The 23350-nt window shown below is 40.2% G+C and overlaps 1 protein-coding gene across 2 annotated transcripts in view; it reads right to left on the bottom strand.

The window, feature by feature from the left end:
* LOC150078498 (tRNA:m(4)X modification enzyme TRM13 homolog) overlaps positions 1–23350 on the bottom strand; it is a 376145-nt gene that overhangs the window by 49010 nt on the left and 303785 nt on the right. The window contains exon 11 of one of the 2 annotated variants that reach the window (XM_090385143.1): positions 6041–6201. In XM_090385143.1, the coding sequence (XP_090241269.1) occupies positions 6041–6201 (161 nt within the window). Of the gene's footprint in view, positions 1–6040; positions 6202–23350 lie in introns of those variants that run through there. The other variant, XM_090385144.1, reaches the window with a different exon arrangement.

Consider the following 23350-nt stretch of genomic DNA (forward strand, 5'->3'; position numbering starts at 1 on the left):
GCAGGCGAAGGGAGATTACGAGCAATCTTCGGCAAGGGATGCAAAGAAACACAGCAAAGAGTTCTTTACTTATGTAAACTCTAGAAGGAAGGGGATGAATCAGATTGGTCCACTTGATATCGATGGTTCAACTGTTGATGATCCTGCTCAGGTAGCTAACAAACTAAATGAATATTATGCATCAACATTCACACATGAGGAGTTATTCAGCGAGGGGAATGCCAGAGGTGTATTCAACTCTGGCAGTAAGCCTGATAATCTTGTAATAACTGAGAGTAAAGTGGAGGAGGAATTGTTGAAGATAAACTCAAGAAAGGCACCTGGGGTGGATGGGATCTATCCAGTTATATTAAAGGAGGCAGCAAAGGAAGTGAGCAAACACTTATCCTTAATTATGAGAGCTTCCTTGGACTCAGGGGAGGTACCCATAGACTGGAGATGTGCAAATGTGACCCCAATTCACAAAGGAGGATCAAAGTCTGACACAAGTAATTATAGACGTGTGAGTTTAACTTCTGTTCCCGGAAAATTAATGGAGGCACTGGTTAAAGAAGCACTGCAGGATCATCTAGACTAGACTTCAGTTATAGCTTGGACACAGCATGGTTTTGTTAAGGGGGAAGCCTTGCCTGACCAATTTGATTGGATACTATGATGCAGGGAATAACTTTGATATTATATACAGTAAACCCCCACTATTCGTGGTATCACGTATTCGCGGTCGCTGATTTAATATAAAATGGAACCTAAAAGATTGTGAATTTTAAAGCACCGTGATCATTTTCTGCCATAAAAATACATGGGCGTGGCTAAAATTATCTCTCCCGGTCAAAACAGGGCTCATTGGGTGGGGGAGAGGGGTGACAAAATCGCGAATGTAGATGTTTCTCACTAATCCTTGTTCAGTATGTGTTGTGCACTTGACATGGAAGGTTTCGTCATTTGCTTTTAATTTATATATGCTTATAAATTGAATAAATTTATCAATTCATAATTTGATATGCTTACAAAAGTGATAAATCTACCATTTTGCAATGTAAAACAGACTTTTTCGAATGTGTTAACGGAAGAAAGTTACTTTATTGTGGACAAGTTCTTTCTAACCCCCTACAAAAATATGGCTACGAATAACAAGGGAAATGTGAAAATATCAAAGAAGGTGATGACATTAGCGAATAAAATTGAGTTATTAGACAAAATTTCTAATGGTGAAAGTGTCTACTCAGTGGCAAAACATTATAAAATCAATGAGTCAACGGTACGATCAATCTAGAAATCGGAAGAAAAAATCCACCGTAGTGTCTGTGAAAACGCGCTAATTGCTTCAAAAATTTGCACTGTAACTCAATGTTAAATTAGAAAAAATGGAAATGGGTTTAAATCTGTGGAGGGAAGACCGAATTCAGAATAAAATTCCCTTACGTTCACTCATCATTCGTGAAAAGGCAAAACTCCTTTATCAACACTTTAGCGAAACTGGTGAGAGCACTGGCGGGATAAGTTTTTTAGCTAGCAAAGGCGCTGGTTTGAAATTTCTAATAAATATTACATTTAATATTAAATTGTTTCTTATTTTCATTTCGATGCCTTATGCTTGCATTTCACTATGTACTGTCTATGTACATAGTAATATTATGAAGGTACATATAATACATACATAGACAAAATTTTAGACTAGTTTTTCTTATATATTTCCTACTTTGGAACGGAACCCCTTAATTACAATGGGAGCCATAACTCAGTATTCATGGCATTTTTCAGGAACGCAACCCCTGCGAATAGCGGGGGTTTACTGTATTTAGATCTTAGAAAGGCTTTTGATACTATTGCACATGGAAGACTGCTGCACAAATTGGGGCAGTGTGGCATTGGTGGCAAATTGCTGCTATGGATTAAGGGGTGGTTGAGGGGGAGAAGACAGAGTGATAATCAATGGACACTGCTCATCGTGGACTAATGTTATTAGTGGAGTCCCTCAGGGTTCAGTTTTGGGTCCATTATTGTTTTCAGTATTTATAAATAATACTGATGATGGTATATCAAGCTTAATGTCCAAGTTGTCAGACGATACAAAGGTTGGCAGGGTTGTTAAGGCCACTATTGACGCTATGCTGCTGCTGCAACAGGATCTGGAAAGGTTGAGCAGTGGGCTGAGAGGTGTCAAATGAAGTTTAACATTGACAAATGTAAAGTACTATATATGGGAAACAGCAACCCCAGAGAAACGTATCAACTTTATGGTACTACACTGACAGCGGTAGAAAATGAAAGGGACCCGGGGGTAATTGTGCAGGCAGATATGAATTTCTCTGAGCAGTGCAGGTGGGCTGCAAGAGTAGCTCATGCTGTCTTGTCAATGATATACAGGAATTTTTCTAGCAGGGATAAGGAGGTGATTATTTCCTTGTATAAGGCAATGGTCAGGCCACACCTTGAGTACTGTATACAGGTCTGGAGGCCTCATTTCAAGAAGGATGTAGAGCTGCTGGAATGAGTACAGAGAAGGGCTAGTTATTAGGGTTTTTAGGAGCATTAGCAAATAAGGCCATATTGCTCCGGGATATGCGGTGGTCATTCCCTGACCTTTCCACATCCTCTGTATTTGGTGGTGACGGGCTCGAACCCCGGTCTAATCAAGAAGTATGTGCTATGCACTACTGCTCCTTCCCACCTACAGAGAAGGGCAACAAGATTAGTGAATGGAACAAAGGGTTGCTCTTACGAAGAAAGGCTTAAATTTTGCAAATTACAGTGTCTGGAGACTAGACACCGGCAAGGTGATCTGATAGAGGTGTATAAAGCATTGAATGGTTTGAGAATGCTCAATGCTGATGGGATTCTTCCCCTTGCTCAGAATAATCACCTGAGAGGACAAATTCAAATTGAGGAAAGACAGATGTAGGATAGATGTGCGGAAATTTGCCTTTATCCAGCGGGTAGTTGGTTGGTGGAACAGACTTCCATCCCTTGTTGTGGAAGTTGATAGCCTAAATAAATTTAAGGCTCAGCTGGACAGGTATTTCGAACGAACAGAGAGGTGAAGTGGAAGTGGTTATTTTATTTTTTTTTTTTTGGCTGATGCTGCATAAGCTTGCTTTCTTGCATCATATGCCTCTACTAATGCTAATGACAAACTGATAGGATTACATTTTCATATATCAAAAAAAATACGTAAATAGTAAGAAGTTTTAATCAAAATTCTGAAATTTTCATTAATCAGACCTTCATCTCTTTGTTTGAAAAGAACGTTTAATCGTTCTTTTCAAACGATTGTGCCAGGTTTCTCTCTTTTTAAACACCAGCAGTAGTCAGCCATCATGCTTGTATTCTATCTTCTCTGGTAACTCTGCTCCATTTCCTTTATGTCCTGATGGAATCTTTGCTCATTTGTGCAAGATTTTAAGGGAAAAAATCAAGATGGGCATGCAAAAAGTGAATTTTGATGCTCATATTGCAACCTAAATTGTGAAGCTTTTCGAGCATATTTTGAATAATTTTCTCATAATCCTGTGATTTATGATTTCCTAGAAAGTTTTCCATTATACTTTTAAAAGCACTCCAGGCTTCCCTTTCAACATCAGTTATAGTAGTTTCAAACTGACCGTCTAAAACCAATTTTCTAATTTGGGGACCAATGAAGATATCCTCCTTAAGTTTTGCGTCAGATAAACCAGGAAATTTACTGCAAAGGTAATTAAAGCAGTTGCCATCCTTATTCAATGCTTTAACAAATTGCTTCATTATGCCTAACTTGATATGCAGTGGAGGTAAAAGTATTTTATCTGGCTTCAAACTTTCGTGCACAATATTTTTTGACCCCAGTGTAAGATTGTGCCTCCGAGGCCATTGCTTCTTTGTCCAATGCAGTGCTTTAGCTCTGCTATCCCATTCACAAATAAAGCATGCCATTTTAGTGTACCCACCCTGTTGCCCCAAAAACATACCTAACACTTTTAAGTCTCCAGATAGTTGGCATTCGTGATCTTGATATCTAATTTTCTCCAGAAGCAACTTTAGATTGTCATAAGTTTCTTTTAAATAGACTGAATGAGCAACTGGCACAGATGTGTACTTATCTCCATTATACAAGAGAACACCTTTTAAACTAGTCTTAGAAGAGTCCATAAATAGTCTCCATTCACTAGAATATATGATAGAGCTCCTAAGGCACTTATTAAATCAGCGATATCACTGCAATATACGAGAGGACTTTGGTGTTCGACACATGTATGGCATACTTTATGCGGTGTATAACGTATGCCATACATGTATCCCACGATTTATCCTGATTGCCTAGTTTTATGCCAAAGTATGCATAATATGATTTTTTTACAAAATCGGTAATATTTTGCCTCTGCTTTACAGGAATAAAACAACCACATATGTAACAAAAATATGTCGGGACTGTTTATACACTTTCTTGTTGCCATACTAAAAGAAAACTAACACACAATGAGAGCTCACAACGTTTTTTACAGGAGTACTGTGACCGCATGAGGGATGTGCCACTTATATAGGCTCTGTGGTTGAGTGGACTGTACAAACAAGTGAGGTCATGCTCAGACAAGTTTAACCCGTAACTACGCACAGGAGTCTCCAAGACTCCACTTGGAAAATAAAATTCTGGGAATCACAGTTGGGCCAGAAGAACAGGGTGGGGGGGGGGGCATTTACCTTCCTGGGTCAAGGTCAGCTACCTTGCAATGTGTGTAGTTACGGATTAAACATGCACAATCTGTTGTATCTGAGGCAAATATTTGATACTGATTACGAATATAGGGGTACAAAACTTGGAAAAATTGTGAAAAATCTTTACATGATAGAAACAAACGGACTTCGGTTTAGTAATCAATAAACATGCATAAATAACTGCCACATACTTTTACTCAAACTCCAGATACACTGTAAACCAGTGTAATGTTTGTTTTTGGAGCACCTGCCAGACCCTTCCAAACCCTTCTATATAGAGAAGACATTCTTCCTATGGTCTTTTCATTTGTTGAATATATAATCAGACATCAAGGTGTTGGATCTGATATATCTTTAGGTTCTGGTGTCTCTCTCTCTCTCTCTCTCTGCTGAGGTCACTTTCCTGTGCCATTGGCAGAGTTACCTAGTAGGTAGGAACCTTGTAGAGTTATCAACGAGTTCCTCCAACATATGTACAGTTATCAACAAGTTCCTACAAATCTCCCAAAGAGGAAAAAATTCCAGAGAATTAAGATCAAGACACCCTTAGTAGCCAGGAATAGCACATGCTCTATCCATTTCCCTGGGAATGCCATATCCTAATGCTGTATTGAACAAAACTTTACAGTAACTACATTTTGTTCAATACAGCATTCCAATCTATATAAAGGGTTTTTTATAAAAAACAGAAAAGGATTCATACAAAAATAAACAAAACCGATCTGAATGTTGAAATCAGAGGTTTTGAAAACCAACAGCATGCCTATGTCTCCAAGAACAAAAGTAATACTTCATTCAGTACCAATATGAAGACATTAGAGGCTAAACATACACTTATACCACCCCTCAAGTGTAATTTGTGTGTGAACTGGTTTGTTCTCTGGCCAGTTTGCTGAATGAAAAATTGGTTTCCAGGAGAAAACCCTCATCTGATGCTGACTAACCCAGCCATACTATTAATAAAAGCTTATAAAAAATTCCTTGGGTAATTGATGGGATTTGTACTTGGGCATTTCTATCTGTTTTGGAGGAAGGTGGTTATAACTACTGTGCTACCCATGTTGAGTCTCATAGCACACAAGCAGAGACTACATCACAAACATTTGTCCAAGAACATTACATTAAAACTTTCATGTGCTATACTTGAAAATGACCACCCTTAATTCAAAAATTCTCCAGAGTATTTTATTCATATTTTCCCCTCAAACATTCGGTCCATTAGGTTTTGCATGCAATTTATTGCATACCCTGTATATTAAATGTATATGCACTTTATGTGGCTGTTTATTTCTTTTTTTTTTTAAAGGAACTAAATATCAAGATGTATATTAACTGTATATTTTAAACTTACTGGTTAAAAGCTTATTGCCACATGTTGCCCAACTAGCCATTGCAGTCATCAACTGAAAATCTTTTTTGCTAAACCCCAAATCTTGTAAGAATTGTTGTCCAACATAGTTGTCCCATTCACAGCGATGATGACAGCAGAGAGCAATTAAAATACCTGTAAGACTTAAAGTTTTTGACGAGGTAACAAAACTGAGCATAAATGTTCAGTAATTGCAAAAGTTATCTAAAATATGAATGGTAACAATCATATACATCAAGTGACTAAATAATAGTTGAATAAAATTATTAATTTTTTACTCTAACAGAAAATTCACATGTAAAATTTGAACAGTGAAATGGAAGCAGTACAATCTCGATACAACCTAAGCTTAAAGTTCTCATTTGTACAAAATCCATACCATTCCCCGTGTGAAAGGATAGGCTTTTCTATGTAAACATATTCATTTATCACAAAATTCAGTTAATATTAAACAATGTCTGTTTTTACCCTGGCAAAAATAAACAATGTCATTTTGTGGGATTAATTAGTATTAGCATCAGTAGAGCCTCATGATGTAAGAAAGCAAGCTTACACAGCATCAACCAAAAAAAAAAAAAAAAAAAACTTCCCATTTCACTGATCTATTCATTCAAATGTTTGTCTAGTTCTGCCTTGAATTTATTTAAGCTATCAACTTCCACAACAACAGATGGAACTTTGTGCCAGCAATCAACTACCCGATGTCTAAAGGCAAACTTCTACACATCTATTCTACAACTGTCTTTCCTCAGTTTGAATCAATGCCCTCTCAAGTTTGTACTCTGAGCAAGAGGCAGAATCCCATCAGAATCGAGCCTGCTCAATCCATTCAAGGCCTTATACACCTCAATCAGATCGCCTCGTTAGTTATTTGGTTTTTAGGAGCATTAGCAACTAAGGCCATATTGCTCCGGAATATGCAGTGGTCATTCCCTGACCTTTCCACATCCTCCGTATTTGGTGGTGACAGGCTCGAACCCCGGTCTAATCAAGAAGCGTGTGCTACGCACTGCTGCTCCTTCCCACCTGGCTACGGAGGCGCCCGATCGCCTCGCAGGTGCCTAGTCTCCAGAAGCTGCAATTTTCAGAACTTAAGCCTTTCTTCATAAGAACACCCCTTTGTTCCTTTCACCAGTTTTGTTGCCTAAAATGAGGCTTCCAGACCTGTACGCAGTACACAAGGTGTGGCCTGACCACTGCCTTATACAAGGGGATAATCACCTCCTTATCCGTGCTAGCAAAGTTCCTGTATATCACTGACTAAACCCCCATGACCTACTCTGGCAGCATGTCTGCACACACACTCAGAAAACTTCATACCTGCACAGAAAACTACACCATTCCCAGGTCTCTTTCATTCGCCACTAACCAGAGTGTAACACCACCCAGTTAGTACATTTCTGTGGAGTTACTGCTACCCATATGCAGTACTTTGCATTTGTCAATGGTAAACTTCAGTTGCCACTTCTCAGCCCATCTACCCAACTTTTCCAGATTCTGTTACGGCAGCATACTGCCATTGCTGTTATTAACAAGGACAGTATACCCTGCTAACCTTTGTATCAACTGTTTCCTTAATGTCTGCAAACTTTGACATTAAGCTTGATATACCTTCATCAATATCATTGATAAATATACAAAACAACAATCGCCCAACACAGAACCCTGAGAGACACCACCACCAATAACAATAGTCCACGTAGAGCAGTATCCATCAATTACCACTCTGTCTTCTCCCATTCAACCATCCGTTTATCCATTGTAGCAACTTGCCTTTAATGCCATACAGCTACAGTAGTCTTCCATGTGGAACAGTAGCAAAAGCTTTCCTGAAATCCAAATATATGATATCAAAATTATTTTTTGCATCCAGTTCCTTTGTGACCACATCATAGTATCCAATCAAATTGGTCAGACAAGACTTCCCCTTGACAAACCCATGCTGTGTCTGAATTACTGAATTATTATTGCTGTCTTGTCTAGATGATCCTGCAATGCTTCTTTAACCAGTGACTCCATTATTTTCCCTGGAACATAAGTCAATCTAACAGGCCTGTAATTACTCATGTCCCCCTTTGATCCCCCTTCGTGAATTGGAGATATATTTGCACATTTGCAGTCCATGGGGATTTCCCCCAAGTCCAAGGATGCTCTCATAATTAGTAAGTAAGCATACAAAGCTTAGTACAGTTGTTCCATTACTGCCCCACCACCAGCAGCATGCATGTGTGTGTCCACCTGGTTCTGCATTTCCAGAAAGAATGCACTGATTTGTTAATTTGAAATTGACTTGTCAACAGAAATATAACAACAGTAGGTCACCTGCAATTGTTGCACTGTGTTCAGAGCCTTTTGTTATAATATATTTTTTGTGCCATTTTTAAAAAATCTGAGCTGATATCTTTTTTGGTCCTGGTGTCTGTAAATTAATTTAAGTCTGTTTATATTAAAGCCTCATCTAGAAGTTATGATCACAAAGTGTAAAAACAAAGGTCGATAGGTTGGAATGAAGTAAAACTGGCATTGTGAAAAAATACATCCCCTTACCAATAGCTCTACTGCCACGAGAATGAAATCAAGGTCACTGCTATACATAGTCTATTTAAGAGATAGAGAAATTAGTGAACTATAGGAAAAGGAGGATAAATGCAGATATCATATTATAGATCAACTTCCTTAGATCTCCTTCCTTGGTCCCCAAGGCTTGTTACAGACATTCTTACAGGTACGACAAGATAGGGCTTACTAATTGAGAGTCTAAAATGTTGTTTGAACTGATATTTAGCTGACATTTGTGAGTCAACTGGACTGAATTTCAGTGAAGTCTGGTCATTCTGCGGCAAGTAAATCCTATGTTTCACCTTCATGATGGTGGGACTGTTAGTAATCCTGGATACAATCCCCCCCCCCACCCATGTGCAATTTCTAAAACACTGGAGATGAATTCATGCCCAAAGCAAACGTGGGCACAGGTGTGCTATCCACACCATGCAGAGTAATGATGTCCCATCTATGTTACAAAATACAAGGTTACAGATGACTCTCATCAACCAGTGCAATACCACACTAGCTTAGTGCAGGCCTGAAGTGGTGAAACCCATGTTTAGCCACAAGAGCAAAGTGCTGGCAATCCTCCATCTCTTCCATCACACTGTCTTTTAAGGATATGATGGGCATAATGGTCAAAACCTGCTTACATTGAGGGTACAGCTCTAAAACACTATTCGTAGGCCAGCTACTGAACTGAACCTATTGCTAACTTTCTCAGAGGCATCCAAGGTCAGGACATGTATAATATTGCTGCCTCTACTGTGCCAACTAGCGTTTGGAGGGAGTCCAAGTAGTGTGTATACATGGGACATTGTTAAGCCACATTATGTCGAGGAGCTGAGTATATTCTCACTGTGTATGCCATATCCAAAAATGTCATTGTTTCATACAACACGCACTCCCTCTACTTTTACTTTGTCTATTGAATGTATCACGAATAGTCAAACTAATAGAACAAACTTATCTGCAAAAAAAAAAAAAAAAAAAAAACCCAACAAACACTTCCTCATTCATTTCACAAATATATACGGTTTCAGTTCCAATCTCAATGAATTCCATTTCCATTTACAGTCTGCCTAGCTTCAACTAGTTTATCTGACAGAATACTAATTATCAGTTGCATCAACCAGTGCTCATAACAGCTGTTCTAACTATTTGCTGTGCAATTCCTTTTGTTTCCAAGTATGCTCTGATACTGCCTGTCAAAGACAGTAATTTTGAACCTTCTCTGGCTTCAAGTCTCACTACCCAATCTGTCAAATTTACCTGTTTCCTTTATCATTCTCCCAACTCCAGTAATCACTTGGAACTTTAACTTCTTTTCTCTGAAACTCAGCTTTCTCCAGTCCAACTTTCATTGGTAAAATTCACAACTCCAGCTAGCTTCAGTTTTCTAGTTATACAGAACCAGCTGATCAGGATGCTGAGGCTTTTGCAATTACTAATGACCTTGCAGAGATTGTTCATTAAGCCACATGAATACCAGACAATCCTAACCACAGGATCAACACTCTTGATCTTTTTCTCATAAACAACCCTTCCAAGTACAGGGTCAAGGTGAGTGGTCCTCTAGGCACCTCAGATTACAACTTGGTGATGGTCGCTTCTCCAATGGAGCCTTTCCTCTTGTGGCCATTCTCAATCTTATGTTGTTTGGCATCACAAGAATGCAAAATGGGATGATCTCAGAGATTTATATTCTTTTCTCCCTTGATTGGATTATGGTTTTAAATCTTCCGATGTAAATATTTCCTCAGTTCATGCTGGTGAACTTATTCTTTTAGGGATGAAATCCTTTATTCCACACTCCACCTTAAAATCCCGTCCTTTTTCTAAATCTTTGTTTTCCAATAAATGTGCCAAAGTTGTTCATGATAAGAATATGGCATATTGCAATTAGCTCATCCAAATCTCCATGTTCATTTCTTTCTTATAATAAATCTTGCAGCAATTGTAAAGCAGTTATTAATCAATCTAAACTAGTTTTAAATAGGCTACGAGTAAAAAACATGCTTCTCCAATGGTAGTTGATCATTTTGGTCTCTTTCCAAAGATACTGGAAGCAATTTTTGCCCATATATACCTGCATCCCATTGGTAAACCCTGATCGTTAAAAACTTAAGTGTACTGCAAATTTTACTGACCAAACTTATGACATATTTGCTATTATCGAGATCTGGCTTGTTAAAACAATTTTAAGTGACAAATTCTCAGTCTTCAGTTATGCAACTTAAGCAGTTGCTGTTGACATTTTTACTCTTTTCTTCATGTTTGCACAAAGGTCTTCTAAACAAACTTCCATCTTACGGACTGCCAATTGTTTTTTTGCAATTCTGTTCCCAGTTTTCTCTCTAACCACTCTCTGCAGGTGATTGTAGATAGCATTCTATCTTCTAGTTTCTCCATAAATGCTGGTGTTCGCCAAGGTTCAGTTTTTCTCTCATTATTTTTGTTTTTTATATTAATGACTTTCATTTGATGACTAGAAATCCTATTCATAGTTTTCTGATGATAGCATGTTACATTCCTTCCACCTTCCAGTTTCAATAACCCTGCCCTAGACAAACAGCCCCAACCTTTTGAATATCCAGCACCAATACCTTAAATGCTGACCTATAGATTTCTCCAGTAGGCAAAGTTAACTTCAATCTTTCTAAAACTAAGTCCTTACATTTTGCCTAAAGCAGTACTACTGCTATGCTTATCTTCAATGATACACAGATTTCTAGACAAGATTGCATATCTCTATTAGGATTTACTCTGGTTTCTAATCTCTCTTGCCACAAGTATATCACAAATATTGTTTCCTCCGCATCTAAAAAACTGAGTGTTCTCTTTTCCTTTCAGTGTTACTTTTCTTCTAAACAACTACTCATTCTGTACAAATCTCAAATCTGCCCTATCAGGGAATACTGTACCCAACGCCTCTCCTATTGTTGAAGATAAACATAAGAAAGGCATCTGGAGCAGATGGAATCTATCCAGTTATATTAAAGGAGGCAGCAAAGGAAGTAAGGAAGTAAGCAAACCTTTAGACATAATTATGACAGTTACCTTGGACTCGGAGGAAGTTACCCATGGACTGGAAATGTGAAAATGTGATCCAAATCCACAAAGGAGGATCAAAGGGAGGCACTGGTTAAGGAAGCACTGCAGGATCATCTAGACAAGACTTCAGTTAAAGCTCGGACACAGCATGGGTTTGTTAAGGGGAAGTCTTGTCTGACCAATTTGATTGGATACTATGATGTGGTCACAAAGGAACTGGATGAAAAGAATAATTTTGATATCATATATATGGATCTTAGAAAGGCTTTTGATATTGTCGCACATGGAACACTGCTGCACAAATTGGAGCATTGGCTTAATGATATTGATTATGGTATATCAGGTTTGCAGACTATATGAAGGTCGGCAGGGTTGTTAATGACACTAATGACAGTATGCTGCTGCAACAAGATCTAGAAAAGTTGAGTAGATGGGCTGAGAGGTAGCAACTGAAGTTTAACATTGACAAATGTAAAGTACTGCATATGGGAAGCAGTAACCCCAGAGTAGCATATCAACTCTGTGGTACCACACTGACAGTAGTAGAGAATGAAAAGGACCTGGGGGTAATTGTGCAGGTAGATATGAAGTTTTCTGAGCAGTGCAGACCATCTGCACTGCTCAGAATGGTGTCTTGTCAATGATATACTGGAATTTTTCTAGCAGGGATATGGAGGGGATTATCCCCTTGTATAAGGCAATGGTCAGGCCACACCCTGATATACATATATCCTGTATATCAGGGTGTATACAGTATACAGGCCTCCAGACCTGTATACTGTATACAGGTCTGGAGGCCTCATTTTAAGAAGGATGTAGAGCTGTTGGAACGAGTACAAAGGGGAACGAGTACAGAGAAGGGCAACAAGATTAGTGAATGGAATAAGGAGTTGCTCTTATGAAGAAAGGCTAAGTTTTGCAAATTACAGTGTCTGGAGACTAGGCACTTGCGAGGTGATCTGATTGAGGTGTATAATGCCTTGAATGGTTTGAGCATGCTCAATGCTGATGGGATTCTTCCTCTTGATAAATTCAAATTTAGGAAAGACAGTTGTAGGACAGATGTGCCGAAGTTTGCCTTTATCCAGTGGGTGGTTGATTGCTGGAACAAACTTCCATCTGTTGTTGTAGAAGTTGATGGCTTAAACAGATTCAAGGCAGAACTAGACAAACATTTGGAGCAGGTGGATGAGTGAAATTTGATTTGATTCGATTTGGATTTTATTGGCGCATTAGCAACTAAGGCTATAATGCGGCAAATCCAGGTCATATATAAAAGGTTAAACATTCAGTGGCCTAATTAGTTAGGCCACCATGTCGAGATATAACATAGATATAAAAGGTATAAAAGTAAAAAAATATATCAACAAAGAAATAACAATACAAGGTAAATTTTAAATACAAGTCAAAACGTTTACTGATTTTAAATAGCTAAAAACAGCAGACACGTTGTCATTGTCGGATAAAATATGACTGAGTGTATAAGGCTCAGCCAGATGACTAAAAGCGGTAAAATAAAAATCACATTCGTGTCTAAAACGTGGACACTCGGTTAAAACGTGACGAATACTTAAATATCTATCCCAGTTCTCACACATATGAGAGTCATTTGCCCTCAGCAGAAATGCATGTGTAAGATGACTGTGTCCTGTGCGGAGTTGAGCTAGAACAACTTCCTCTCTGCGATTCCTGCACAGACTAGACTGCCAACGTTGGATTACAGGCTTCATCTGATAGAGCTTGTTTGTGACTTGCTCATGCCAAGATTGTTGCCATTGGGACAGTAATTTAGTGCATATTAGCTGCCTGTAGTCTGTATAGTGGACTAACAGGCAATAAGTGTTGTGGGGTTCTGGTGCCTGGCCGCAGCATCTGCCAGTTCATTTTCCCCAATCCCAATGTGGCTTGGAATCCAGCAGAAACGAATGTCGAAAGAACACTCGGACAGAGAGTGTAGCGTCTGCTGAATCCGGGTCACAATTGGATGAGGATTATACCTTATACCCGATAAAGCCTGCAGTGTACTTAGAAAGTCAGCATATACAATACACCTTTGATACCTATGGGTTTTAATGTGGTCCAAGGCTAACTCTATAGCATACAACTCAGCTGTATATATGCTGCATTCTTGGGGAATCTTTCCCGATATAGAATGACCTGGAAAGATAGCAGCAGATCCAACAGAGAACTCAGACTTTGAGCCATCAGTGAAGACAGGCAAGAAGTCAGAATATTCGGCCCGGTGGGCAGCGTAGAGTTGGTGGTAGACAGAAGATGGAATTATGGACTTACCCCAATTTTTAAGGGAGAAGTCGCATGATGGTAAGTGAGCATGCCAGGGTGGAAGTGGTTGCCTTGGTGACTGGGCAACATGATGTCTACCATGATGTCGAGCTCTCTGAGCAGCTCTTGGACACGGATACCAAAAGGCTGGTTGGCAGTCTGACGAGTGTTATATAGGTTTTTCCATCGTGGCTTGAAAACGGATGTCCACGTAGGTTTGTCTGGCAGGGATTTTAATTTAAAGGTATATTTTAAAGACAATTGCTTTCGTCGAAATGACAGTGGTGGTTCAGTTGCTTCAACATATAAACTCTGGATAGGGGATGTTTTAAATGCTCCAGTAGCAATACTGATGGCTTGGTGGTGAACTGGGTCCAGCCATCTATGTATGCTGATTCTAACCGATGTGTACACTTGAGACCCACAGTCTAGTTTCGATCGGACAAGTGCAAGATAGGGGCTGAGTAAAGTGGAGCAGTCTGCTCCCCATTTATTGGAGGAAATAGAGCGTAAGAGATTCAACCCTCTTGTGCACTTTGTCCACAGTTTATGAATATAAGGTAAAAATGTCAACTTCTTGTTGAAAATGAGCCCCAAGAATTTTGTCTTGGGTGCTACTGGAATGATGTCTTGTCCAAGTTTAAGTTCTGGTTCAGGGTGAAGGTTCCATTTGCGACAAAAGTGTACATAGACAGTCTTTTGTGGCGAGAACCTAAATCCATTAGTCACTGCCCAAGAGAGATGTGGTCTATGGCATGCTGCAATTGTCTTTCAATGACCCTCATATTGCATGACTGCAAAAAGATGCTAAAGTCATCTACAAAGAGGGCACTGTTTACGGGTGGAGGAAGTTGTTCAGTTATAGAGTTAACTTTGATAGCAAAAAGCATAACACTTAAAACTGATGCTTGTGGAACTTCCTCTTCTTGGCAGAATGGCCGGGACAGAGGGTGGATCCTACACGAACTTGTAAAGACCGGTCTGTGAGGAAGTTTTTAATAAAGAGGACAATGTGTCCCCCTAAGACCAAAGTTATATATGTCTTTTAAAATTCCACATATCCAAGCCATGTCGTATGCTTTTTCCATATCAAAGAAAACTGACACCTGGTGCTCACATTTCAGGAAAGCATCACGTATATGTGTTTCCAAGCAGATTAAATGGTCAAGTGTTGACCTGTTCCTTCGGAAGCCACACTGTATCCTGGAAAGGAGGTCATTAGCTTCTAAATACCACAAAAGACGAGCATTGACCATTCTTTCCAGGATTTTGCACAAGAAGCTCATCAGAGCGATAGGATGGTAATTTTTTGGTATTTTTGGATCCTTTCCTGGTTTCGGAAAGGGAAGGACGGTTGCCATATGCCATGAGTCCGGAAATGTCTCTTCAATATAGATTCTATTATAGAGACAGAACAAACGATCCATGGATTCCAATGAAAGGTGTTTAATCATCTCATAATGGATGTCGTCTGGCCCAACAGCACTCGCCTTGGATAGTGAGAGTACTGCTTTCAGCTCCCACTGTTTAAAGGGCTGATTGTATTCCTCGCAATTGTTAGAGAACAGTTTCAGGTGATGTTTTTCTGACCTTTGTTTGATCGCGAGGAACTCTGGGGGGTATGATGTTTCTGAAGACACTTTAGCGAATGTCTCCCTGAGAGTATTTGCAATTGCAGTTAGATCTGCAATTGTACATCCATTATGTTCCAGGATCGATGAAGGGTGTGAGGTGTATTTGCTCTTCATTTTCCGAACTTTGTCCCAGATGGCTTTAGAATTGGCAGCCTGTGTAAGGGGAGATGAAAATTTGATCCAAGATTCCTTTTGGCTCTGACGTCTAATGTACAGTGCTTTGGCATGTGCATGCTTGAAGCTTATTAAATTATCTGTGGTGGTGTAACGATGAAATATTACCCATGCTTTGTTTTGAGCCTTCCTAGCTGCTGTGCATTCTCCATTCCACCATGGTTTTGGAAAACATGGAAAGCAGGACGATGTCCTTGAAACTGCAACTGCTGCTGCTGCTGCCTGGACTATACTTTCTGTGATGTGTTTTACTGACTCATTAACTGGCTCCTGGCCGACTATAGTGGTATTCAACTTGCCAGATGATGAAAGGCATTCCAGTCGGGATGATCGATCTTCCAACGTGGTATCCTTGACTGGTGACATTGTCTCCCATTTGAAATGGTGGATAATACGGGGAAGTGATCACTACCATAAAGGTTTTCTTCAACCTCCCATGTACTCAGAGGCAGGAGGGAAGGGGAGCAGATGGAAAGGTCAATGGCAGTAAATGTACAGGTAGCTGTGTGGAAAAGAGTGTTAGATCCCACATTTAAAAGGGCCAGATCATTGTTTTCGAGCAATCGCTCGATAATCCAACCTCTTCTATTGATGTCAGAACTACCCCACAGCGGATTATGCCCACTGAAATCCCCTAATAATAGAAAAGGGGGTGGCAGTTGCTTAATGAGATCATCCAGGTCTGCCTGGGCGGTGTCGTTCCCAGGTGGCAAATAAATGGAGCAAACAGTTAAAAGGAACCCTACTGTAAGACGAACTGCTACAGGCTCTAGATTAGTGGTAAAAAGCACAGCTTTTTTTTTTTTTTTTTTTTATGAAAACCCGAAACACGAAAGGTATCAAAACCTACAGTACTTAGTACCTTGCATGGGTTAAAGGAGAAGTATGGGGGAAGGGGGGGGGGGGGGCAGTGCTGGAAACTTTGCTCTAGAGACTAAACATGGGTTTCACCACTTCAAGTCTCCAAATAAGCAAAGTGGTGGTATTTCACCGGTTTTGAAAGGGGCTGTGGATACCCACAAGGATAGCGACTCCTCCATGGGAGGTCCATCCCCAGCTCTGTCTCTGCGAATAATTGAGCAGTTAAGTAAGTAAAGGTCCTCATTTGCTTTAAATACGCCTCCTGTTAGCAAAAGCAAGTTGGTTCGTGCTTACTCAGGAGAGCCTTGATATCATCTCTATTTCTACGAAATCCACGGCAATTCCATTGGAGAAATTTAAATGTACCCATTATTTTGATTTATCGGGTCTGTCTGGTGGCTTCCGAAGGGCTGAGGGCTTCATTTCCTCAGTCCTGGGTTTATCTCTCTTTGGAAAGACTGGACGTTGGCCTGTATCCATTTCTTCTTCTTCTTCTTTCACAAAGGATTCCAGGACACACTCGTCCTGTACCTCCTTATCTTCAACATCCATCGTCTCTTGGATTGTAGATGTCTGTTCCCCTTTCTTCGGAGTTTCTTTAGCACTCTGTTTTGGAAGTGGTGGAGCACTAGGAGGTACGGATATAGAAGTGGCAGCTGATTGTGATTTTTGGGAACTTAATAAACAGCACGCAATGGGGTTATTGACTCCCTTGGTGGAATACTCATATCAGTCTGAGTACCAATGGTACTTTTTCCCAGAAGCTTTCTGGGCGTATGAGGGCTTGGCGCTATTTATAGGTTGGATGCGTTTTCTGGCCTCCTGATAGATGTTTAGCTCTGTTTTGAGATTTTTAATTTCCTTCTCATCTTTCCACCGCTGGCATGCTCGAGAGTATGCAGGATGTTCTTGGCAGTTAGTACAACTTGGCTTAGAAGCTAAACATTCCTTGCTCTCGTGGTCTTTAGCACCACACCAGGCACAGGCAGGGGTGTCACGACAAGCTGTTTGAGAGTGGCCATACTTTTGGCATTTAAAACACCTCAGTAGGTTCGGGATATAAATCCTCACTGGGCAGTTTAAATAGCCTGCTTTTATAGAACTTGGAGGTGTTGAATGTTATGATGAGAACTCAGATAGGGACGAGATTCCCATCCTTCCGCATCGATATTCTTTTGACAGCCGTCACTCCTTGGTCTAAGTTCAGAGCAGATCTCTTCTTCAGAAACACGAAGAAGGTCCCACTCTGATATTACACCGCACGAGAAATTCAAGGTTTTATGGGGAGTAACGATGATGGGTAATCCCCCTAACGATGTGGCTTTCAGTAATTGCTGTGCATGTTTTTGGCTTGCAGCCTCAACTAAAATGTCTCCAGAACGTAGCCTTTTGACAGATTTTGGAGATCCTGTCAACCCTTCTAATCCTTTCTGGATGAAAAAGGGGGACATTTTCCCGAGTGCCTGCTCTCTGGTGGAATGGAGAATGAGGAAAAGCGGTGTCACAGATGGTAGTCTCTCTCTCTCTCCTCAGTTCTGGGCCTTTTTGAGCTGCAGTTATTGGTATCTTCCGATCGGTAAGGTAGGGGCCTTGTTGGGGCCCCAGAAGAAATAGAATTTAAATTACTCACGAGTAAGATAAAAATTTCAGATGCCCTAAGTACCTCACCCACCATAGAGCCCTACGAGTGGATGCCCACTCATTAACTAGCAGGTTCTGTGTACACGAATGGGATGCCAAGTTCGCTTAGGAGCACCATATCCATGTATCCAATAAGCCTTGATCCCGTCCCATGATCAAAGGGAGAGAGACTTATTGGAATGCATTTGACCCAAGCAGTAAGAACCACACGCTGATTGATCCCAGTCGGGCTGGTCCAGGACCACCCGTCTTGTCGAAGCAGGGGCCAAAGTGGTGTATCAAGGCTGGGGTCCCTCAACCACCAGGATCCCCCTTTCCGAGTTCGTGGCGCATGGCTGCACACGCCGGATTCCAAAGATGTAACCCTGGAACCAAGGTATGGGCATTAGAGCCCAGTGATGCTAATCTGGAAGCCCAGCAGTATCACTGGGAGGTCTCCTCACCACGTTCAGGTGTCCACATCGAAAGGGATGAGTGAAATGAGAAGGGGGGTGTGTGATTTTTTTTGGCTGATGCTATATAAGCTAGCTTTCCTACATCATGCGCCCTTGCTAATCCTATGGCTTCCAGACTCCACTCAAAGAAGGATAGTCTGGCTAATTAATGCTTGATGTCTTAAAGAGTCTCTCTACAGTCTGTCTCATAGACTTTGCTTGCTTCTGCCACATGCTTTTTCTATTGATATTTCCATGGACACCATTCTTCTGAATCAACATCTGTAATTCACCCTTTCTCTTCCAGTTTAATTACTTAATTATTATTTTGGTTTAAATGAACTGCATACCCCCTGATTGAATTATAGGTTGGATGCGTTTTCTGGCCTCCCGATAGGAGATGTTTAGCTCTGTTTTGAGATTTTGAATTTCCTTCTCATCTTTCCACCGCTGGCATGCTCGAGAGTATGTAGGGTGTTCTCATGGATGAATGGAACAAAAAAAAAAAAAAAAAAAAAGTATAAAAAATTTGTAAAATGTAAAAACTATAAAATGCCTTTAAAATGTAGGGAAAAAACTATAAAACATAAAATGTAAGGAAAAAGTATAAAATATAAAATGCAAAAAAAAAAAATAAAAAATAAAAATAGTATGTGCAAGAGAATGATGAGTGAAGTGATATTAATTGCATTTTCTATTCCAGCCATTGTACTCGATAGACGGATGGCAATGGGAACCTTATGGACCCCAAGATCATCCATGCTGTTCGCTTTTCCTAGCCAGCATGGAATGGTATGGGATATGCTGACACTGGCCACTTGTTTGATGCGGACTTCATACCCATAGGGATCCCTTTCCCCATGTTCTTTCATTCCTACCACATGGGTGGTGGGAATGAAAGAACATGGGGAAAGATGGTGGGGTTAACCTGGTGGTTAACCCCACCATCCTCTTACACACACCCCAGGACCAGGATGGGCTTCCTGTTGGGAACCCTTTACTGTCATCCCTTTCCAAACACTTGGGCTCCTTTGCTACAGTCCCCTCTTTTCCTCTTCCCCCTTATTTCCTTTCCAATAAAATTTAATTTTTTATTTTTCTGGGCACTCCCTGGAAGCCTAGGCTATCCCAGGGTTTTCTCTGCCAGAGCTATTCTCTCCTACAGTCTTGGCCCGCCTCCCCGTGGCGATGATGGAAACGGGGTTGGTGGCTCTCCACATGCCCCCTGGCCAGGTGGCCAAAAGAACAAAACCCACACTAATATCTCACAAAGCATGGATGGCCTTATAAAGGGTATTCTACACAATGAAGAGTTGGAGGAAAACCCCAGTGCTGCCAGACAAAAGCACTATGTCACTATGTTTTTTGAGTAGACCTGGGTTCAAGCCCCTGACTGCTAAATACGGTCGATCTGCCAACCCACACTAGACCAGCATGGCAGATTACAGTCCATTTCCCTCAACATGAATTGTTGAAGAGGCTTCCATCCTGCAGTGGTTTGATATAATGTGCAGGTTACAATAACTGAAATAGCTAATTAGTTGAAACAAGGGGTGTTACATAGTTATTCATCTCATGGATGTGAAATACAATAAGTGACAACAATCTAGCATGTGTAAAGATAAGCAGTTTTACAGGATGTTAGAAATTTAATTGAACACAACTGAACAGAAACGTTTAAATACTTTGTCATTCTAACAGGCCTGTTAGAATGGCTCCTACACTGATATGGAATGAAAACTATGGCTTTCAGTAGTTTTCAATGCACCCATTGCTTATTTTATTTCATATCCATAAAACAGTTAAATGAAATATATTGAAGGTGGTTATGGGGTTGCATAAAACGTTTTGATGAATCGACCATTTTCCAAGGGCTGTGCATCACTGCATGGCCTTTTCTATTTTATCCTACCATTTTAGTATATGTGAAATGGGAGGTTTAAAAAAAAAAAAAAAACAATCACGTCCAATTTTTTAAGTCAATCATATTCCATAAAATAATCTTCATTGCCAGAATGCTTGCATTAGAATTAGTAGAGGAATATGATGGAAGAAAGCAAGCTTATGCAGCATCAGCAAAAAAAAAAAAACCCACTTCCATTTCACCCTTCCGTTCGTTCAAAATACCTGTCCAGCTGAGTCTTAAATTTATTTAGACTATCAACTTCCACAACAAGGGATGGAAGTCTGTTCAACCAACCAACTACCCGCTGGCTAAAGGCACACATCTATCCTATATCTGTCTTTCCTCAATTTTAATTTATGCCCTCTCAGGTGATTATTCTGAGCAAGAGGAAAATCCCATCGACATTGAGCATGCTCAAACCATTCAGGGCTTTATATACCTCTATCAGATCACCTCGCCGGTGCCTAGTCTCCAGACACTGTAATTTCCAAAACTTAAGCCTTTCTTCGTAAGAGCACCCCTTTGTTCCATTCACTAATCTTGTTGCCCTTCTCTGTACTCGTTCCAGCAGCTCTACATTATTCTTGAAATGAGGCCTCCAGATCTGTACACAGTACTCATGGTGTGGCCTGACCATTGCCTTATACAAGGGAATAATCACCTCCTCATCCCTGCTAGAAACATTCCTGTATATCATTGACAAGACACCATGAGCTACTCTTGCAGCCCATCTGCACTGCTCAGAGAACTTCATATCTGCCTGCACAATTACCCCCAGGTCCTTTTCATTCTCTACCACTCTCAGTGTAGTACCACAGAGTTGATAAGCTGCTCTGGGGTTGCTGTTTCCCATATGTAGTACTTTACATTTGTCAATGTTAAACTTCATTTGCCACCTCTCAGTCCATCTGCTCAACCTTTCCAGATCCTGTTGCAGCAGCATAGCGTCAGTATTGTCCTTAACAACCCTGCCAACCTTTGTATTGTCTGCAAACTTGGACATTAAGCTTGATATACCATCATCAATATTATTTATAAATACAGAAAACAATAATGGACCCAACAATGAACCCTGAGGGACTCCACTAATAACATTAGTCCACGATGAGCAGTGTCCATTGATTACCACTCTGTCTTCTCCCCATCAACCACCCCTTTATCCATAGCAGCAATTTGCCTCCACTGCCACACTGCTCCAACTTGTGCAGCAGTATTCCATGTGCAACAGTATCAAAAGCCTTTCTAAGATCCAAGTATATAATATCAAAGTTATTCCCTGCATCCAGTTCTTTTGTGACTGCATCATAGTATCCACTCAAATTGGTCAGGCAAGACTTCCCCTCAACAAAACCATGCTGTATCTGAGCTATAACTGAAGTCTTGTCTAGATGATCCTGCAGTGTTTCTTTAACCAGTGCCTCCATTAATTTTCCAGGAACAGAAGTTAAACTAACAGGTCTATAATTACTTGTGTTGCCCTTTGATCCTCCTTTGTGAATTGGGGTCACATTTGCACATCTCCAGTCCATGGGTACTTCCCCTGAGTCCAAGAAAGCTCTCATAATTATGGCTCCTTTAATATGACTGGATAGATCCCATCCACCCCAGGTGCCTTTCTTGTATTTATCTTCAACAATTTCTCCTCCACTTTACTCTCAGTTATTACAAGATTCTCTAGCTTACTTGCCAGAGTTGAATACACCTCTGGCATTCCCCTTGCTGAATAACTCCTCATGTGTGAATGTCGATGCAAAATATTCATTCAGTTTGTTAGCTACCTGAGCAGGATCATCAACAGTTGACGCATCGATATCAAGTGGACCAATCTTATTCATCCCCTTCCTTCTAGAGTTTATATAAGTAAAGAACTCTTTGCTGTTTTTCTTTGCATCCCTTGCCAAAGATTTCTCATAATCTGCCTTCGCCTGCCTAACCTCCTTTGTAACTTGGTTACAGATCAACTTGTATCTATCATAGGCTTCTGTGTCATGTGTTAATTTGTATGTATCCCATGCATTTTTCTTCTCTGCAATATGTCTCATTAGTTCATCTGACATCCACTTAGGCCTAAACCTTGAACAATATTTCTTGGTATGTAAAGCCTAGTAGCTTCCAAGATAAGTTCTTTGAATGCTTCCCATTTTGAATTTGCTGTTGGTAACATCATCAGTTGGTCCCACTGTATAGAATTTAAATACTGTCTCAGACCATCATAGTCACCTTTATGAAAGCAAAAACCCTTCCCTTTACCCCCGATGGTAGTCTAATGCATTAAGGGCTTATGCCTCAAGCTGTGTAAGAGTTAGACAATGTATATCTTAGTGCAACTGAATCATTTATACACAGCCAATTATAGATTAGCAAATTTGCAATAGCGGCATTGTCTAAGTTACATCTCATATTGATGGTAGTTACCTCTTTGAGTAAATCCCACTTCAGCACACTGTGATCACTGCGACTTAGTGGTTCCTTTATCTGCAGATTCTTAATGCATGAAGAATCACTACTGATAATCAAATCAAGAGCACTGCTCCCTCTAGTTGCCTCCCGAACATGCTGATTTAGAAAACAATCATCCAATCATCCATTTTGTTCCCCCCTCTTTCCAAACTTGTCTGTAGTATTAGAAAAAGGGGGCAAATATGCGGCCTTTTATCGTAATACTAGTAGACAGGGTAGTCCCTACACAGTGTAAAAAATGTAAATTAAAATAAATACAAATTTACAAAAGTGTAATGTGGAATATAATACAAATGTATGT

Source organism: Mastigoproctus giganteus, chromosome 11, assembly GCF_048544385.1.
Source record: "Mastigoproctus giganteus isolate SK-2022 chromosome 11, ASM4854438v1, whole genome shotgun sequence".
NCBI lineage: Eukaryota > Metazoa > Arthropoda > Arachnida > Uropygi > Thelyphonidae > Mastigoproctus > Mastigoproctus giganteus.